Genomic DNA, 20,677 nt, shown 5'->3' with positions numbered 1-20,677 from the left:
TTAAGGAGCATGGAAATATTTAAAATAGTACATATTTATATGTTTTTGGGAGCAAATGAGTTAACGTGATGCGACTCATAAACAACCACTCAGAACCAATTGTGTTCGTATAGTGAGGACTACTATTAGTTGGTAAAGGAGTATCAAAGCATAACATGCACTTAAGGGCAGAAATGTGATCTTTTTAGAACTTAAAAACATGTACGCAATTTTCTATTTACTTTAATGTGACTCATAAATTGACCACAAGGATTTTACTCTTGACAGCACCAAAAGACACAAAAAAAACAACAACCAAGATTCTACCTTTGTCCACAATGTGATGCAGGATTCTTGGCTTAAGCTATTGTGATGGGAATTCCGGCTCTTTTTAGGGAACCGGTTCTTTTGGTTCGGTTCACTAAAAAGAGATTTTTTGTCGCTTAAATAAATATATTACCAACAACAATTTAAAACTATGCGCAATATGAATTACTAATGTGAAAAAATTGCACTATATCAAATGTTTGTTGTATAAAATACACTTTTATTTATAAACTCGACTATAAACTCAAATAGAAAGTGCAAACAAACATTTAACTATTTACAAATGAACTTAAATAAGGTTTAACAATAACAATTTTTAAGTGAAACAACAAACAGAATCGCACAGCAAAATATAAATTGAAATGTGTAAAATAAAAATAAAATAAAAATCTGCATCCAGAAAACAGTTTTCTTCAGTCTAGATTTAGATTCAGAAATGCCAAGTGCCTCAACTTTGAGGGGCTGATCCTATTTCTTCTCTCCGTTAATATCTGTCCTGCTTTTGAGAAGATTCTTTCAGATGGGACTGAAGTGGCAACAATGCACACTAGAGCCTCCCCGATATGAAGTTTTAGTCTTGCAGACTTTACACTCTGCCTTAGTTTTGTCAGTTGTTGTATTGAAATGTGTCCATATATTGCTGTGTTTTCTCTTGTCACTCATTTTTTAACTGTTTTTTTTTTACCTTTCCGTTTATACAAGCGCTCTCCTCCTATCTCTCGTCTCCTCCCTCCCGTTCGCGTTCGAGTGTGTGTGACTGCTTGCAGCGTGCTGTCGTGTGCCCCCCCCCCTCTGCTGCTCGGCGCTGAGCGCAGAAACAGAGACGTCACACACACATACTCACCAATCAAATGCGGCTTTAGAGAGAAAAAAAAAAGAGAGAGAAAAAAAACGACTCCCAGTCAGGAGCCGGCTCCCGTCGTTCACGTCAAAGATCCGGCTATCAGAGCCGGTTCGTTCGCGAAGGGGGAATTCCTTCACGATGCTGTATATCCTTTTGCTTGCTCGTTTTGTGGCCGACGTTTCTCTGACAAGACATACTTAAAAAATGCACACAAGAACCCACACTGGAGAGAAGCCTTTTGCTTGCTCGGTTTGTAGTCAAAGTTTTTCTCAAAAAAGAAACTTAAAAAGGCACAAAAGAACCCACACTGGAGAGAAGCCTTTTGCCTGCTCAGTTTGTGGTCACAAGTTTGCTCACAAGGAAGACTTAAGCAAACACACGAACCCACCACTGGAGCGAAGCCTTTTGCCTGCTCCGTTTGTGGTCAATTATATTCAAGTAATGCCAATGCTAAGATGCACAGGTGTGCTGGTGAGAACAGCCGTGATTAATGAAGCTTGATATGACCTCATTTATGCATTGACTTTTAAAATAGTGCAGAAATTCTGTCTACCGCTGAATGAACGAAGGATCTGTGTACTTGCATTGCATATTGTATGTGTCTTGACTTAACCCTGTTATATGCGTATATTTCTTCTTCATGTGCCAGGTCTGCTACATGGGGTTCTTCTTCCGTGTTGCAAAGTTATTTAAGTTGTCTGTATATTTTGCCGCCTTCTGTTTTTTTTACTCCACATATCTTGCCACGTTTAATTTGTCTTGCCATGATATTCTTTGCAGAAATATACCTATAGTAGGCTGCAATTACTTTGTATAGGGGCAAACAATTCCTTTAAATGATTCACACAGCAAAGAATAATATTTCTTCACGGCAGCCACTAAACTCTGAAATTGCACTTTGCCCGATTAAACCTTTTAAAAAATAGATACAAGTTATAATTTGCAAAAAACAGTAAATAAGTAAAAGGCCAATTAAATACATCTGGTCAGGGGGCTCAACAGTGAGATCTCCTGATTGGGCACTCCTACCGTTGTACAGTTACTACACGTGTTTCTTATTCGTCCAAATGCAGAGTTATTATGTGTCTTTTGTTCTCCTGGTAAATATATCGTTCAGCGTGTTATTTTTGTATATTATTAAATTTTGGTTATCTCGAACATGGGGTTTGTCCAACTGGAGTTGCCGTAGGTTTCACGTGACGATATACCCCCTTCCAGGCCGCTTTTACACGGACGCTGTCGCGCTTCACTATATGATTCTTCTTGATTTCGGACTAAATGGACTTAAACATTGACACTGTGCGTGCGTCGCTACTTTATAGAAGTCAAACATATTTACTACATTTCGTGTCTGGTTACATTCGGATCAGACAGTGCTCGTCGAAATCTCTTGGCCCGGTTTAGCTTAGCTTTGCTTAGTTTGCTAGCCACCCAAAAAAAAGGAGACGCGTTTGTTAGCGACTCATTGGCTCAGCAGACGCCAAGTGTGAGCATAGAGAGTCGCCGATATCGTGAATATGTGTGCTGCAACGAACGTGACGTGCGAAAAAGAGCTTTGTGGAGCACAGGAGGAGAACGAGCGACAACGTCACCTGCTGGACGCTGTGTGCAAGCAGCCTCGTGTTGTGTGGAACACAGCAGGTTTGTCGCTTGCTTAATCAACACTTTTGAACAATATGTATTTATTTATTTTGAGAGGAATCTTCATCCGGCCACTTTGTTACCTTACGTTTACAGTTTTTGTCTGTCGCTTTGGTACATTACTCAGATCTTAATTGAATTTCACAGAACTGCTTTTTCAATTTTCACATTGCTGTGTCACTTGTACACAGCACTAAGCAATTGCTCTCTTTTTTTTTTACAAGCTGACGCAAATCTGTTGTTTCTACGCACATACATCGATACACGTATACACTAGGGGTGGGAATCAGCACTGAGGACGATTCGATACGCATCTCGATGCACTGCCAGCGATACGATACTTTAACGATACATGGAATTTTCTGGCGATACGATGCGATGCGATTCACCGTCTTCACGATGCGATACGATAATCATTTAATTCAAATCAATGCGATCCGAAACAATATGATGCAATTTGTTGCGATACGATGCGATTCAACATGATGCAAAAAAGCAAAGGGGAAAATGAAAAAAATATATAAAAAAAATCTGAAATTCAGTTTAGTAGTACAAAACTACTGGCTTTATTCTTCATAGGCAGTAGATTTAACAAAAGTGCAGTTTTTGCCATCTTAAAAACACTCAATGAGTAACTTAACGTGACACTTACAATAGTGCAATCAATGTTTCTTCATATTCCTGTCTGCAAAACATACTGCTTATATGAACTCACTGTGAGGTAGGCTAATACAGTATTAAGGATCAGAAAGTGCAAAACAACTTATACCCTTTCACAATTGGATTTTGTGCAAATCAAATGTAAACAATTTGCCATCTGAAACTCACAGCTGCTGCTGTAGTGCAAACACAGACTACTCCCACTGAGTGTCTCATTACGAAATATCCATAAGAATTAAAAAGAAAAGAACATCTTTCTGCAAATACCACTCACTGTCAACACCTCACTTTGTGATGCATTTCATATGGTGCTGCTTCAGGGTTTTTTTCAGGAAGATTAGTTGGTCTACATGTTCGGGAGAAAGCCGACTGCGCTCTGCTCTTATAATGTCACCTGCTGTCCTGAACACTCGTTCAGAGGGGACACTTGTTGCAGAGAAACTTTTCTGATCCTGACCTAATTTGCTTAGTCCATCTCCGGTGTCCGACGAGGAACTAGACGGGGACGCGGCGGTACACTTGTTAGCAATGTGGTGTATCCTTTTTAAGTGGGTCTGCATGTTTGTCATGCTGCCGTTGTACGGCTTCTTCACGCGGCATTCTTTGTAAATGACGGACGTTTTGTCAAGCTTTCCGTCTTTTTTTGCGAATCCGTAGTGTTTCCAAACATATGATTTAAACGTTGCAGGTGAATTACATATAATCCTCCTCGCTGCTGCTCGCTCGGACGTCCATGTTGTTTTGCTAGTGTACTGTGGGTGTCTCACGGCTTCCGCATTGTGCATTCACTGCGCCCTGGGATTTTGGGGAACAGCATATGGGATGAAGTTTACAATGAATAAAACGGCGCTTGCATCGAATTTTACCGATACCCGCCAACGCATCAAGATGAATCTAGATTTCACACGTCAATTACATCGATACCCAGTGAATAAGCCGATGCACTCGCATCGTGCATGTGCGCATCGATGCATCCATTAATATCATATTATTTTCCACACCCCTAGTATACACACGTACGTTTTCCCGGCTTTGTTATTATTGCGCTCACGTGGCCCATGTGATAATCTTAAATATAAAATAAAATAACCCCACAATAAAGTGAATTTACCAAACCTTGTGTCTCTTGTGTCCCGCAGACGTCTGTGAAACATATCTTTGTCCTGAGCGGCAGGAGTCAGACTTCCCTGGCGTGAAAGAGGAGGACAACCCGGAGCCTCTCCAGGTTAAAGAAGAGGAGCAGCCACATCTTCCCAACATAAAAAAAGAGGAGCAGCTGCCACTATACATTAAAGAAGAGGAGGAGGAGTTCCCAGAGTTGCCCGGGACTGATGTCCATTTGAAGACTAAAGATGAATGTCTATATGAAAACAACAAAGGGGCGGAGACTTCAAGCAGCAGCTCAAGACAACTGATAACTGAAGATGATGAGGACCACCGTGGAGGATCACAAGTAGACAGCCGGTTAGCTCTAATGTCAGATGCTGAAGACGCGTCACACTCTCCTCGCACTGATGACGAACAGTCTGACGGTAACGTGACATGTCACACTGGCAGCAAATGTTGGAAATGTTCTCTATGTAAACAAACTTTTGGCAGCAACTTTCATTTGAGAAGACATATGATTAGCCACACTGGTGAAAAACCTTTTCCCTGCTCAGTTTGTGGCCGACGTTTCTCTTACAAAATAAGCTTAAAAGTGCACACAAGAACCCACACTGGAGAGAAGCCTTTTGCTTGCTCGGTTTGTGGTCAATGTTTTACTCAAAAAGGAAACTTACAAAGGCACACAACAACCCACACTGGAGAGAAGCCTTTTGCTTGCTTGGTTTGTGGTAAATGTTTTACTCAAAAAGGATTCTTAAAAATGCACACAAAAACCCACACTGGAGAGAAGCCTTTTCCGTGCTCAGTTTGTGGCCGACGTTTCTCTTACAAAATAAGCTTAAAAGTGCACACAAAAACCCACACTGGAGAGAAGCCTTTTGCTTGCTCGGTTTGTGGTCAATGTTTTACTCAAAAAGGAATCTTAAAAATGCACACAAGAACCCACACTGGAGAGAAGCCTTTTCCCTGCTCAGTTTGTGGTCGACGTTTCTCTTACAAAATAAGCTTAAATGTGCACACAATAACCCACACTGGAGAGAAGCCTTTTGCTTGCTCGGTTTGTGGTCAATGTTTTACTCAAAAAGGACACTTACAAAGGCACACAACAACCCACACTGGAGAGAAGCCTTTTGCCTGCTCAGTTTGTGGTCAATGTTTTACTCAAAAAGGAAACTTACAAAGGCACAAAACAACCCACACTGGAGAGAAGCCTTTTACTTGCTCGGTTTGTGGTCACAAATTTGCTCACAAGGACGACTTAAAGAAACACACAAGAACCCACACTGGAGAGAAGCCTTTTGCCTGCTCGGTTTGTGGTCACAAGTTTGCTCACAAGGGAGACTTAAATAAACACACACGAACCCACACAAGAACCCACACTGGAGAGAAGCCTTTTGCCTGCTCAGTTTGTGGTCACAAGTTTGCTCACAAGGGACACTTAAGCAGACACACAAGAACCCACACTGGAGAGAAGCCTTTTGCCTGCTCCGTTTGTGGTCAATGTTTTACTCAAAAAGGAGACTTAAAAACGCACACAAGAACCCACACTGGAGAGAAGCCTTTTGCTTGCTCGGTTTGCGGTCAATGTTTTACTCAAAAAGGACACTTACAAAGGCACACAACAACCCACACTGGAGAGAAGGCTTTTGCCTGCTCAGTTTGTGGTCAATGTTTTACTCAAAAAGGACAGTTAAAAATGCACACAAGAACCCACACCGGAGAGGAGCCTTTTGCCTGCTCAGTTTGTGGTCAAAGTTTTGCTCAAAGAAATAACTTAACAATACACACTAGAACCCACACTGGAGAGAAGCCTTTTGCCTGCTCAGTTTGTGGTCACAAGTTTGCTCACAAGGGAAACTTAAACAAACACACAAGAACCCACACTGGAGAGAAGCCTTTTGCTTGCTCGGTTTGCGGTCAAAGTTTCTCTGACAGGCAAAAATTACAAAGGCACACAATAACCCACACTGGAGAGAAGCCTTTTCCCTGCTCAGTTTGTGGCCGACGTTTCTCTTACAAAACAAGCTTAAAAGTGCACACAAGAACCCACACTGGAGAGAAGCCTTTTGCCTGCTCCGTTTGTGGTCAAATATATTCAAGTAATGCCAAAGCTAAGAGGCACAGGTGTGCTGGTGAGAATAGCCGTGATTAATGAAGCTTGATATGAACTCATTTATGGATTGACTTAAAATGGTGCGAGAAATCCTGTCTACCGCTGAATGAACGAAGGATCTGTGTACTTACATTGTATATTGTATGTGTCTTGACTTAACCCTGTTATATGCTTATATTTCTTCTTCATGTGCCAGGTCTGCTACAGACATCAGTGATCATGGCCCTCCATGCCTCTCTGTCATCTGTTTCCCTAATAAATTGATTTAATATGTCTCTTTTGCTCTCCTGGTAAATATATCGTTCAGCGTGATATTTTTGTATATTATTAAATTAACGCAATGATGATACTCCGTTCCAGGCTGCTTTTGCGTACACACACACACACACACACACGCTGTCGCGCTTCACTATATGATGATTCTTCATTTCGGGCTGAATGGATTCAAACATCGACACTGTGCGTGCGTCACTACTTTACTCAAGTCAAACATATTCACTACATTTCGTATCTGGTTACATTCGGATCAGACAGTGCTCGTCAAAATCTCTCGGCCCGGTTTAGTTTAGCTTTGCTTAGCTTGCTAGCCACCCAAAAAAAAAAAGGAGACGCGTTTTGTTAGCGACTCATTGGCTCAGCAGACGCCAAGTGTGAGAATAGAGTGTCGCCGATATCGTGAATATGCGTGCTGCAACAAATGTGACGTGCGAAAAAGAGCTTTGTGGAGCACAGGAGAACGCGCGCGCGCGCGCACACACACACACACACACACACACACACACACACACACCTATATTTAGAGGTCATCAAACTGTTGTAACTCTTGAAGGAATATTTTGATTACTATTTTAAGTGTAATCTTTGCGTGTCCAAAATAATTGTATTCAGGATCTGATGAAGAAGTTTTCCTGCAAGAATTTATTTAGAGGCCTCTAAAGACACAGTCAGGACATCACATCAGAATGCAACGATATGATCCCAAGTGTGTGACAATTTACAGAACATCGACACATTTATACAAAAAAGCTAAAAGGTTCCTCCTCCTGGCTCATGATTGAACAAAGGGCAGACATGTCATCTCCTAGATTGAACAAAGGTGTAAGGTTGATGGTAAACAGACATCTTTATACAGTTCCCCTTCTTGATTGGGGGAACAGAAGTAATCAAAATCTGACCCCAGACCTTCAGTCCCTAAATGACAAGAGACTCTGACACATCATGCACATTGCCCCTCTAACAGCATTTGAGGGTACAAAGATCAAATAAAGTTCACAAAATCACCATCCCACTGTATTCTTTTAAACACTCATGATTATATCACATTGATATGCCTATAAGTAAATTCAAAAACAGTAAAACATCAAATTGAAAATGTTAAATGTCTTCAGTCCTACCATTGAACTTCTATAAGTTCAAAAACCGGACATTTAATCCCACAATAGTCTAGAGAGAAAGTCCAGCGCGAATCTTGATCGTCGCAAAAATGAAGCAATGTTTATGTGTGGAGTTTAGAAATAAGAATAGCAGGTGAGAGAGAGAGAGAGAGAGAGAGAGAAAGATAGAGAAATAGATAGAGGGGCTTAGCAGTCAAAATTCAGTTTGATTCATTAAAAAATTCAGTGGAAGGGGCATAATAAATGTGAGGCATAACACTATGTGATGTGGTTAAGTGTCACGACGCAATAGCAGATGTGTCCGTCCCTCGAAGCCATCTCCTGATGAAGGTCTTGTTGAATGAAAAGTGCGTTCGACAGTTGGTCAACTTTTTTTAAAAAGAGGCGTTTGTCAGCCTTTTTCCGAACCCTGGCTCTCTGCCAGAGATCGCAGGAAAGGTCACGGGACTTCATTCCCAGTGTGACTCAATCCTTGTGAATTGATGAAAAGGGGATTTGAGTGATTTCCCCCTTTCAAACAGCAGATTGACACTTGATCAGCTTTTCCAACTGTGTCAATCCGTGCCCAGGGAAAAGGCACTCCAATGAATCTTCTTTCCTCTGCGTCCTTGGGCAGCTTGTCAGGTAGACACTGGAACCGGGTGTGGTGGGATCCGTTAGATGGCTCCAATTGGTGTGGACGCAGATCAGCAGCTTAGTCATCCCCCTCAGTCGGTTTCAATTGATGTGATTTGATGAGCCTGGGACCTCTTGGCTCACATGTGGTGGATGTGGCCCCCACCATTATGATCAGCAAACCAATCTGTGTGCAAAATCATTTTCATTTAGTCACTCATAACATACATAGTCTTCATTCTTTACTTTGAAAAGAGCACCTGGTTTTTTGTTAGCAAATGTTAATTGTTTAAGTTCTGTAGGTCCTGAAACATGCTGTTGGACACGGAAAAAGTTATTTTTGTTGTGGCATTCAAACAGAATCCGTTTAATGACATTTGTACATTCAATGGCATAATAATGAAAGTCTTGTTGCCATTGAAACTTTATGAGGCCAATTGTTTAATATTTCTATTTTTCTTTAATGTCCTTGAGATCAGAGATAATATACTAAATCAAATATGTTTTAATCTCAATGCCTTTTCTATATCTTATGAAGTTTTGTTTTTTCAAGTGGGTTTGTCTGATCCAATCTTCCTAGGAAACCCTTATGATGATAGATAATGATTAATCAAATATTTTACCATGATATTTACTGTTGTAGATTTTAGCATAAATGTGCTCTTTGTCGTACATCAAATTTCTGTATTTTTAACGCTGGTTTCTTATTATAGCAGTGTAAATCATTTAAAAACAACATCATCTTAACTCAGAACTATTCATGTCCGGCCGGGCCATGAACAGTCTGAGAAGAGATTTATACTCATACCTTAAATAAACACTGCAGTTCATTTTTAACAACTTGTCTCATGAAAAAATGTCACCCAGGTGTGTCAATGTTCCTTCCACACCTAAATGGCATATTCCATGGGCTCTAGAAATTATACCTTTCAATCATTTCTGAAATGGAACATACTTACCGTATTTCTGCTATAAGGGTCGTCTTTTGTCATCTTTGTAGAACTTACGTTTCCTCCAAGTCAAATCCTCCCCATTCGCTGCCTGTAAATTCCTCACACCAAACTTCATTCTCACATCAGACTTCCTTTTGATACACAGACAGACCAGTCATTCTCACATCAGACAGACCAATCATTCTCACATCAGACTTCCTTTTCAACAAACTCAGACAGACCAATCATTCCCCCATCTGATAAAGATCAATTTTGATCATTTCAGACCTGAATGTGAAAACTGCAGCCGCTTCCAAATTGCTGCTTCAAAGAGGAAAAACAGACACCTTGTGTCCTGTAGATTAAAAAACAACCAAATTGTGACAATTTGGCCAACACCAGAACTATAAAAAGATCTCCAGCTGAGCTAGCCAGGAGCCATAAAAACAAAAGCCTTTGAGGCAAGAGTTTGTAATGTAAATTTAAATCCTGTTCAGGGAACTTAAAGTGAAAAAAAAAACAACTCAAGCAGATGTAAATTAAGATACTGCAGCGGAGGACTTTTAGGGTCAGGAAGAGAAGAATTATTATTATTATTATTATTATTTTTTTTTTTTAAAACAACCCCATTAATCTATTGCAGGTCACAAATCTTCCAAATATCTGCCATCTCAACTAGTAAAAGGAACGAGTTATAATCAGAAAAACAAAACAAAATCCCTACTTTAAACCAACCAAAAAGTATTCTTAAAATGCTACCTAACCTCACCTCTTTTACAGAGTAGTGGGGGCTTGTAAAAACACAGCAGGGAACTTTGCCTTTGTGCATTCCCCATGGAATCCAAAGATCAGTGCTGTTGAGCTTAATCAAAATTAAAAATTTAACCAGCAAATTCGCCGTAAGTGTTCCATATCTGAGTCCACTCTGAGAAGCCAAAGTTATAAAAGAGAAATGGGAAAAAAAACTAGAAGGCCAAATTCAACAAGCATCAAACAACGGAAAATATAGTATTTAAAGATTAGAATAAATTTTATACTTCCCTAATTCACATAAGCTGTTCTCAATTTCCGAAACTGCGTTGCTATAGATCACATCTCCTTTCTGACATAGTACAGAGTGCAAATGTCTACAAACAGAATACAACATACGACCTCAGGCACCAAACTCAGATGATTCCAGAACTTTGAGTCCACAACTGTAGTTCATATTCCTTCCTGTCCTTGTCGATAGCAGTTTATGCAGGGCATAGTTCAAAGCGGGCACTGGGCTTTGTGTACTGGAGTTCTCAGGAAAAGTTCATCATGGCAGAATCGATGATAATCCTGTCTGCTCAAAAAGTTGCTGGACATTATGCTCAAACAATGCATAAGAGTCATTGAACAGTCACAGGACGAGCGGATTTACAGTGTACCATCCTTTTCGCAGTCCGTGTAGTCACTTCCCCCCCCGAAAGTGACCATTGTTCAGTTCGCCGTCCACTCTGAACATCAAGCATAGCAGGAGAATGCTGTTCATTCCATTTCCAGCACTTTTTGGTTGAGTCACCCAAGTGAAACACCTTTCAGTCAAAGATTGAACCTGCTTGAAACATTTATACACTCGGAACAGACAGAGGGAGATGAGATCATAGCAAGAGAACACTGCTTGTTGTCATACAATTTCCAATAAAAATAAATAAAAAATTCCCCCAAAATCTTTTGGTTTTCAAACTATTTTTAATTTATTCATTTATTTATTTTGTGGTTTTATTTGAATTTGATCACTACACTATAGCAAGTAGTAGAACTATATTTACGCATATGTCTACCATAGACATCTTCATTACGTGTTACCTCAAATTTAAGAAAATGTGACAGCTGTCAGTCACCCTGGCCACTTGGATGGAAGTCCTTTCGAATTTCTAGAATGGGACTCAGATAAAGACAAAGGTTAAATCATTTTCACACCTATGAATAAGTTATCAGAGATGCAGGGGAAATATAAAAATCAAAAATGAAAAGTCTATTTCAATTAAAATTTGGTTTTATTACTTATTCACCTATATTACACAGATCTGATTTTAAAAATAATATGATAGTGGCCTGTAGTTAACACCTAGACCTCTATGTCCTTCCGCATAACAGGAACAATTTGATTTAGCCTTAGACGACCCCTGCTATTCACACACACAACAGACTACAAGTCTCCCAAATGGAGACAATGGAAGAGAGGACTAAACGTATCACACCCCCCTGTCCTTTTTTATCTAGTTTAATTTAATTTTAACAGACAACAGTACAAATCACCACCTTCTTAAAACAGCAGCTCACGGCCCCCATCCTTTCAAAATATGCAGATTTCCTGCTACCATTCTTTTTCACCCTTTTTTGAGGACAAAGAAACTGGAGAGAGAGGAAATTTTTTCCACCTCTTTTCCATTGAAATCTACTCTTTTCCTCTTCCTACAAAACGCCATTCATATACATCCTATCTTATCTCGCTCATTTTTGGAGACACAAAATACCTGCCTTCCAACAAACTCAGTCCTTCTTTCACTTACTGTAACTTCAGTTTCCTCTCCCTTGTCATAAAGGCATTGAGGAGAAAAAACACAAAAACAAGAAGAAATCAAATCCCCCCTTTAAACTCACAATTCACACATGCTCCAAACATTTCACCAACTGGGCTCAACAACCACTCACACAACACAAACTCCTCAACTTAATTCAGTGGCGTCTGTTGTTGAACCACAGACGAACACAAACCTCTCTGAAGTGCGCACTCATTTGTAAAATACACCGTTTATTCGTCTAATAATAACTTCACCACGTACTTATAGCTCAAAGGTCGACTTATTCGCGCACAATCCATCGCAACGTTACGGCTGCGACACAGACACGTCGCGCACAATTTAAAACAAACAACGAAAAACCGCGTGGCCACAACACACCATGGAGCTTAACAAACAAACAAACGCGTTCACTCAACAATTCATTTCTAAGCCAAGAGCTCTCGCTTGGTTCAAATTTTCCCCCGGGTCATCTTTCACAGTCAACACTTCATCCAATTTATGTTCCAATTTCTTAACAGATGCGGCTGCCCGCAGCTAACTCATCCTTAGCCTTAAAAACAGATTCGCACAGTAGCATCTTACCAAAAACTCATCTCCTGCGCAAAACTCGTACGCTGGCAGAGCCGCTAGCTTAGCATCAGTTTCCTCATTCTCAAAATCACTTAACATCGTCATCTGCGCAACTTTCACAGAGCTATCCAACGCTAACATTCTAGCACAAACCAACATTTGGCTCACGACCCCACACCGTCTAACTTTTCTTCCATTCGAAGAAACTTATAGAAGTGTTTTTCACGGAGGTAATCAGCGTCTGGCGCTGTTTACACAATCAAATTCCACAAACACACCACATTTTACAACGGTGAGAACCAACCACTATCACAATTCGTGCGCATTCATACATTTAAAAGAGTTTCATACTTACGTTGACGCTGTGGTGGAAATGCGTCCAGCATCATGAACTCACTGTTCGCTTAGCGACCAATTCTGACTCTCGACCGGAAGTCTATGCAAACCTCCTTAGTTACGGTCAATTTTTTCCGTCCATAATATGTAGTAATTAGTCGTTTTTAATATTTATAAAGTCAGTGACGTCTCACTTATTATACTACGATATAACAGATCAAAAGTATTCTCATTAATCCCCCCAAAAAAAAATTTTCTTTTTTTTTTTTTTCAGACAAACACAAACAAGACGAAAATGAAACAGATATTAAATACCTTTTGCGCGACTTCAACAAATATATCCGGATCTTCACGGGCGGCTATATCACAGCTCTGAACCGAAAAAACGGCAGGCTACCTTATATATCAATCCACGCACCGTAGCGAACTACGCGACATACGGGCGTTTAGCTCAGCAAACACTACGCGTGATCAACGCGAGCTGCTTATTTCACAACACACATCCGCAACACATAGTGCGATCACCACTAGCTGCTTATAACACCACAACAACAGAATCAGCCTATTCCTCCGTGGTACTCAATGTCTCATGCCGTTTTAAACGGCGAAGCGCTTCGACTTGACGTCACTTCCGTAAACACGGGGCATCTCTATGCGCGTCTTAATATTTTCCCGGCTTCTTATTTAACACAACATACACACACCGAGGAATTATGTCCCTCGGTTCAGTAACTCCACACAGCACACACCTTGTTAACACACAGGCGGCTAATCCACTCCGCACTCCCAGTAGTTCATATACTGACGGCTTATTCATACGAAAAAATAAAAAAACACAACCTATTCCACCGCGGAAAAAACTCCCATGCATGGTTCAATGTCGTAGTAATTTTCAAAATCGAGGACTTTCCGTCCCACCGTAAGAAATACTACTACAACCCCCCTAACTTGTTCACAGATCCCAAATACAACTTAGCACAGACGAAATGCAACTGTATTGATCCCAAACAACCAGAATTTCTCTACGTGGATAAAATGTCCACTCACCTTGTTAATATTTTTGCGCTTTAGAAATCCGGTGTTCAGGATCAATCACAGCTGTTGAAAAACGTCTCAATAAGTCCACGTCGGCGTCACCATTTTGAAGGAATATTTTGATTACTATATTAAGTGTAATCTTTGCGTGTCCAAATAATTGTATTCAGGATCTGATGAAGAAGTTTTCTTGCAAGAATTTATTTAGAGGCCTCTAAAGACACAGTCAGGACATCACATCAGAATGCAACGATATGATCCCAAGTGTGTGACAATTTACAGAACATCGACACATTTATACAAAAAAGCTAAAAGGTTCCTCCTCCTGGCTCATGATTGAACAAAGGGCAGACATGTCATCTCCTAGATTGAACAAAGGTGTAAGGTTGATGGTAAACAGACATCTTTATACAGTTCCCCTTCTTGATTGGGGGAACAGAAGTAATCAAAATCTGACCCCAGACCTTCAGTCCCTAAATGACAAGAGACTCTGACACATCATGCACATTGCCCCTCTAACAGCATTTGAGGGTACAAAGATCAAATAAAGTTCACAAAATCACCATCCCACTGTATTCTTTTAAACACTCATGATTATATCACATTGATATGCCTATAAGTAAATTCAAAAACAGTAAAACATCAAATTGAAAATGTTAAATGTCTTCACTCTTCATGTTTTCGCTTCAGGAATACGGCTTTATTTTTACGTGTCATAAGTGCTCAGGTTCGTAGATGCGCTGCTCTGCGCTGATTAGCAATTTTGTTGAGGAGCACGACTACAGCTTTACAACACTGCTGTACAGGTAGTGATGGGCAAATTAAGCTTTTGTGAAGCACTGAACCACTTGAGCCAATTGTTTTGAAAATAGGTTCATTACTCGAAGCTTCAGTTACAGTGACCTCTACTGGTAAACTGCAAGGCTGCAGTGGATTTAAAGCATGCTTTGAAAATTCTTTGATGGACTCACACTAAGACCGAATAGCATGTACTATTGACAAATAAAGACTGATGAATGTGTGTATTTTGTTATTGAGGAGAAAGTGCTGGTAAAATATGGCATAGGTTGGGTGTGCTTGTGTAACTGACAGGGGGCCATGGGGGACACTCAAAGATTTTTATTGAGGTACATTATTTTTTCCACTGTTTTTGGATTGAGACGGTTTCTTTTTTTGCTCACAACTTCTCCACATTTAGAGAAAACTCGCTCGCACGGGACCGACGATGCTGGCGTGCATCATATTACATATACAGTCCCTGACAAAAGTCTTGTCGCTTATCCATTTTGTAGAAACACCAGCTTATAACCTGACTTTTAATTAACCCATTGGTTTTGGAAATGGCTCATATAAAAGCTAAAACCCTCCCAAATGATGTTTAATATACAAAAATAAATTTGCTTCACTGAAGAAATTTTGATCATTTAATGAACACAGAAAGGTCAGATTTTGGCAAGACAAAAGTTTTGTCGCCTACAAAAAGTCATGTGAAAATGAAACAAATAATTGACTTCAAATACAAAAAAAAGTTACATAACATCAGAAAATGAAGTAGTGGTGCTGTGAGATCCATATCTAATATCTTGTATGACTTCCATGAGCTTGAAGGACTGCATCCATGCGGTTCGGCAATGATTCATACAAGTAATCAGGAATAGCAAAGAAAGCAGTCTTACATGCCTCCCAGAGTTCATCAAGATTCTTTGCTTTGGTCTTCCATGCTTCCTCTTTCATTCTACCCCAGACATGCTCAATGATGTTCATGTCTGGCCAGTCTTGGAGCACCTTGATCTTCTTCGCCTTGAGGAACTTTGATGTAGAGATGGAAGTATGCGATGGAGCGCCATCCTGCTGCAAAATTTGACCCCTTTTATAGTTGGGAATGTAAGAGGTAGCCAATACATCTTGATATTTTAGGCTACTGATATTGCCTTCCACCCTGCAAATCTCTTGAAGGCCCCATACTGGATGTAACCCCAGAAAACTTAACTGTTTTCTGGGCAGAAGGTGGATTTCTCTGATAAATCTTCGCTTGAATTACATCACAGCCACCGCAAATATTGCAGAAGACCTACTGGAGCCCGCATGGATCCGAGATACACCCAGACTGCTTTCTTGGCTATTCCTGATTACTTGTATGAATCATTGCCGAACCGCATGGATGCAGTCCTTCAAGCTCATGGAAGTCATACAAGATATTAGATATGGATCTCACAGCACCACTACTTCATTCTCTGATGTTATGTAACTTTTTTTGTATTTGAAGTCAATTATTTGTTCCATTTTCACATGACTTTTTGTAGGCGACAAAACTTTTGTCTTGCCAAAATCTGACCTTTCTGTGTTCATTAAATGATCAAAATTTCTTCAGTGAAGCAAATTTATTTTTGTATATTAAACATCATTTGGGAGGGTTTTAGCTTTTATATGAGCCATTTCCAAAACCAATGGGTTAATTAAAAGTCAGGTTATAAACTGGTGTTTCTACAAAATGGATAAGCGACAAGACTTTTGTCAGGGACTGTACTGTTTCTACACATGCATCTGACTGAGGTCAAATCAATTGAAGAAAGTAAAAAAGGTAAAGCCTATTTACATAAGCTTTACACCCAAACATTGGTTGTTCAGTGATAAAATGATCACCTGCCACTTGGGTAATTCGGGTTCCATTCCCGTCCAAGTCAAAACGTTTTTTATTTAATTTGCGCCTCGGAAAAAAAAATGCCCTTCGAAAAAATAAATCAATAAATAATTGTCCCCCGGGGATAATTAAAGTTTTTTTCTGATTCTGATCTATATACATAACTTTAAACAGCCAGCACACCTACCTTATCAGGAGTGATCAGATTGAAGTGTTCCCACATTTCAGAACGACCTTCTCTTCCTGGCTGGCTCCATGAACGACCAAATGTAACAACGCAAGGCAATGACAATTCAACAGCACCAACAACACACAAATAGTACATTTTTTAGAGCGGTCATAAAGGGTTGACGCTCAAATTCAAAACTGTTTCAACCTGTCACCTGTCAGAATCGAGAATCACGTGATTGGACCGCGAACCAGGCATGTGATTCATTCGGGCAACGAATCAGTCGCTGCTTCGGACGTCATATGTCACATGATTTTTTTCCGCACCAAAAGAAGCTTTGAAGCAGTGGTTCTATGGAATTGTAGTTCATGGTTTGAAGCTTGTATCAAAGCTTCAGTGTCGCACTGCCATCACTATGTACAGGTACTACACGTGTTTCTTATTCGTCCAAATGTAGTTTTAATGTGTCCCCTTTGTTCTCCTGGTAAACATATCGTTCTGCGTGATATTTTTGTTTATTATTACATCATGGTTTTCCCCGGCAATTAGATTGTTCCAGCTGGAGTTGCCGTGGGTTTCACGTGACGATGATACTCCGTTCCAGGCTGCTTTGGCGTAGACCAGAGGTGGGCAATCTCGGTCCTCGAGGGCCGGAGTCCTGCTGGTTTTGGAAGTTTCTCGCTTCCAACACAAGCTGATTCCAATCAACAGGATCGTTATCAGGCTTATGCAGAGCTTCCTGATGAGCTGATCATATATCAGCTGTGTTGGAGAAGGGCAACATGCAAAACCTGCAGGACTTCGGCCCTCGATGCCCACCTCTGGCGTAGACAGACACGTACGCTTTCGCGCTTCGCTATATAATCCTTCTTGATTTCTGACTGAATGGACTTAAACATCGACACTGTGCGTGCGTCGCTACTTTAGAGAAGTCAAAAATAATTGCTACATTTCGTGTCTGCTTACATTCGTATCAGGCGGTGCTCGTCAATATCTCTCGTCCATGTTTTGCTTAGCTTCGCTTAGCTTCGCTTAGCTTGCTAGCCACCACAAAAAAAGGAGATGCGTTTTGTTAGCGACTAATTACTACTAATCTACACGCTGAGGCAAATCGGTTGTTTCTTCACACATACATGTACATACTGAAGAGGGTCTTCTGCCCAGATTTAGTCATAAGTGTTTTAATTTATATATTTCCTCAGTAGAACTTTTATCTGTGGATGTGTCTTTGTGAGTGATGTCGCTATTTCTGCCAAGTGTCTGTAATCAATGATGTGTTTAAAATCTTATCGTCATGACTGGGATCTCATCAATTTCCACAACAATAGGCCATTGTCTGTGGTTGAAGTGTCTGTAATCAATGATGTGTTTAAAGTCTTATCTCATGTACGGTGAACTCCAGGTGGACTGTTTGGAACCGCCCTTCAAGATAGTATAAAAGGGTTGTAAGTGTCTGTAATCGACACACTTGCGAGAGACTCCCACCATTGCTGGGAGCTCGCTTGTGTCAGGAATATTCTGTAAAATAAATCCTTCGAAGGACCTGTTCACCGATCTCCAGTCTGTATTCAGAAAATCAACATTCTCTCTACCCGAAAAACAACATACACGCGGAAGACAAAGGAGTCTTCTAACAATACATACACATTTCCACACACACATACGTTTTCCCGGCTTTGTTATTACTTCGCTCATGTGGCCCATGTGATAATCTTAAATATAAAATACATAACCTCACAATAAAGTGAATTTACCAAACATTGTGTCTCTTGTGTCCCGCAGTCGTCGATGAAATATATCTTTGTCCTGAGCGGCAGGAGTCAGACTTCCCTGGCGTGAAAGAGGAGGACAACCTGGAGCCTCTGCAGGTTAAAGAAGAGGAGCAGCCACATCCTCCCAACATAAATAAAGAGGGGCAGCTGCCACTATATATTAAAGAGGAGGAGGAGTTCATAGAGTTGCCCGGGACTGATGTCCATTTGAAGACTAAAGATGAATGTCTATATGAAAACAACAAAGGGGCGTAGCCGACAAGCAGCAGCTCCAGACAACTGATAACAACTGAAGATGATGAGGAGGACCACCGTGGAGGATCACAAGCAGACAGCCGGTTAGCTCTAATGTCAGATGCTGAAGACGCGTCACACTCTCCTCGCACTGATGGCGAGCAGTCTGACGGTGACGTGACATGTCACACTGGCAGCAAACGTTGGGAATGTTCTCTATGTAAAAAATCTTTTGGCTGCAACTTTTATTTGACCAGACATATGATTAGCCACACTGGTGAAAAACCTTTTCCCTGCTCAGTTTGTGGCCGACGTTTCTCTTACAAAACAAGCTTGAAAGTGCACACAAGAACCCACACTGGAGAGTAGCCTTTTGCTTGCTCGGTTTGTGGTCAATGTTTTACTCAAAAAGTGTTCTTAAAAATGCACACAAGAACCCACACTGGAGAGAAGCCTCATGCATGCTCGGTTTGTGGTCAATGTTTTACTCAAAAAGGAATTTTAAAAATGCACACAAGAACCCACACTGGAGAGAAGCCTTTTGCGTGCTCAGTTTGTGATCACAAGTTTGCTCACAAGGGAGACTTAAGCAAACACACAAGGACACACACTGGAGAGAAGCCTTTTGCTTGCTCGATTTGTGGTCAAAGTTTTTCTCAAAAAAGAAAATTAAAAATGCACACAAGAACCCACACTGGAGAGAAGCCTTTTGCGTGCTAAGTTTGTGATCACAAGTTTGCTCACAAGGCAGACTTAAGCAAACACACAAGAACCCACACTGGAGAGAAGCCTTTTGCTTGCTCGATTTGTGGTCAAAGTTTTTCTCAAAAAAGAAATTTAAAAATGCACACAAGAACCCACACTGGAGAGAAGCCTTTTGCGTGCTCAGTTTGTGATCACAAGTTTGCTCACAAGGGAGACTTAAGCAAACACACAAGAACCCACACTGGAGAGAAGCCTTTTGCTTGCTCGATTTGTGGTCAAAGTTTTTCTCAAAAAAGAAATTTAAAAATGCACACAAGAACCCACACTGGAGAGAAGCCTTTTGCGTGCTCAGTTTGTGATCACAAGTTTGCTCACAAGGGAGACTTAAGCAAACACACAAGAACCCACACTGGAGAGAAGCCTTTTGCTTGCTCGGTTTGTGGTCAAAGTTTTACTCAAAAAGGACACTTAAAAAGGCACACAACAACCCACACTGGAGAGAAGCCTTTTGCCCGCTCTGTTTGTGGTCAAAATTTTGCTCACAAGGGAGACTTAAGCCAACACACAAGGACACACACTGGAGAGAAGCCCTTTGCTTGCTCGGTTTGTGGTCAATGTTTTGCTCAAAGAAGAAACTTAAACATGCACACAAGAACCCACACTGGAAAGAAGCCTTTTGCTTGCTCGATTTGTGGTCAAAAGTTTTTCTCAAAAAAGAAATTTAAAAAGGCACACAATAACCCACACTGGAGAGAAGCCTTTTGCCTGCTCCGTTTGTGGTCAAATATATTCAAGTAATGCCAAAGCTAAGAGGCACAGGTGTGCTGGTGAGAATAGCCGTGATTAATGAAGCTTGATATGAACTCATTTATGGATCGACTTAAAATGGTGCAGAAATCCTGTCAACCACTGAATGAACGAAGGATCTGTGTACTTGCACCTTATATTGTATGTGTCTTGACTTAACCCTGTTGTATGCGTATATTTCTTCTTTATGTGCCAGGTCTGCTACAGACATCAGTGATCATGGCCCTCCATATGCCTCTGTGAT

General features: G+C 40.6%; 1 protein-coding gene and 1 pseudogene across 2 annotated transcripts; both read left to right on the top strand.

Moving 5' to 3' along the window:
- Positions 1 to 1,255: 1,255 nt before the first annotated feature.
- LOC144037754 (uncharacterized) lies at positions 1,256 to 20,599 on the top strand (annotated as a pseudogene). Its single transcript, XR_013289031.1, has 2 exons — positions 1,256 to 1,399; positions 18,698 to 20,599. The product of XR_013289031.1 is annotated as an uncharacterized LOC144037754 (transcript).
- Positions 2,172 to 6,946, top strand: LOC144037751 (uncharacterized). Its single transcript, XM_077549506.1, has 2 exons — positions 2,172 to 2,791; positions 4,591 to 6,946. Exons 1-2 carry the CDS (start codon positions 2,668 to 2,670, stop codon positions 6,708 to 6,710), a joined length of 2,244 nt encoding a protein of 747 aa, XP_077405632.1. The 5' UTR covers positions 2,172 to 2,667; the 3' UTR covers positions 6,711 to 6,946.
- Positions 20,600 to 20,677: the final 78 nt, after the last annotated feature.

This window comes from Vanacampus margaritifer, chromosome 17 (genome assembly GCF_051991255.1).
Source record: "Vanacampus margaritifer isolate UIUO_Vmar chromosome 17, RoL_Vmar_1.0, whole genome shotgun sequence".
NCBI classification, from domain to species: domain Eukaryota; kingdom Metazoa; phylum Chordata; class Actinopteri; order Syngnathiformes; family Syngnathidae; genus Vanacampus; species Vanacampus margaritifer.
This window is presented reverse-complemented; position numbering and strand designations above follow the sequence as displayed.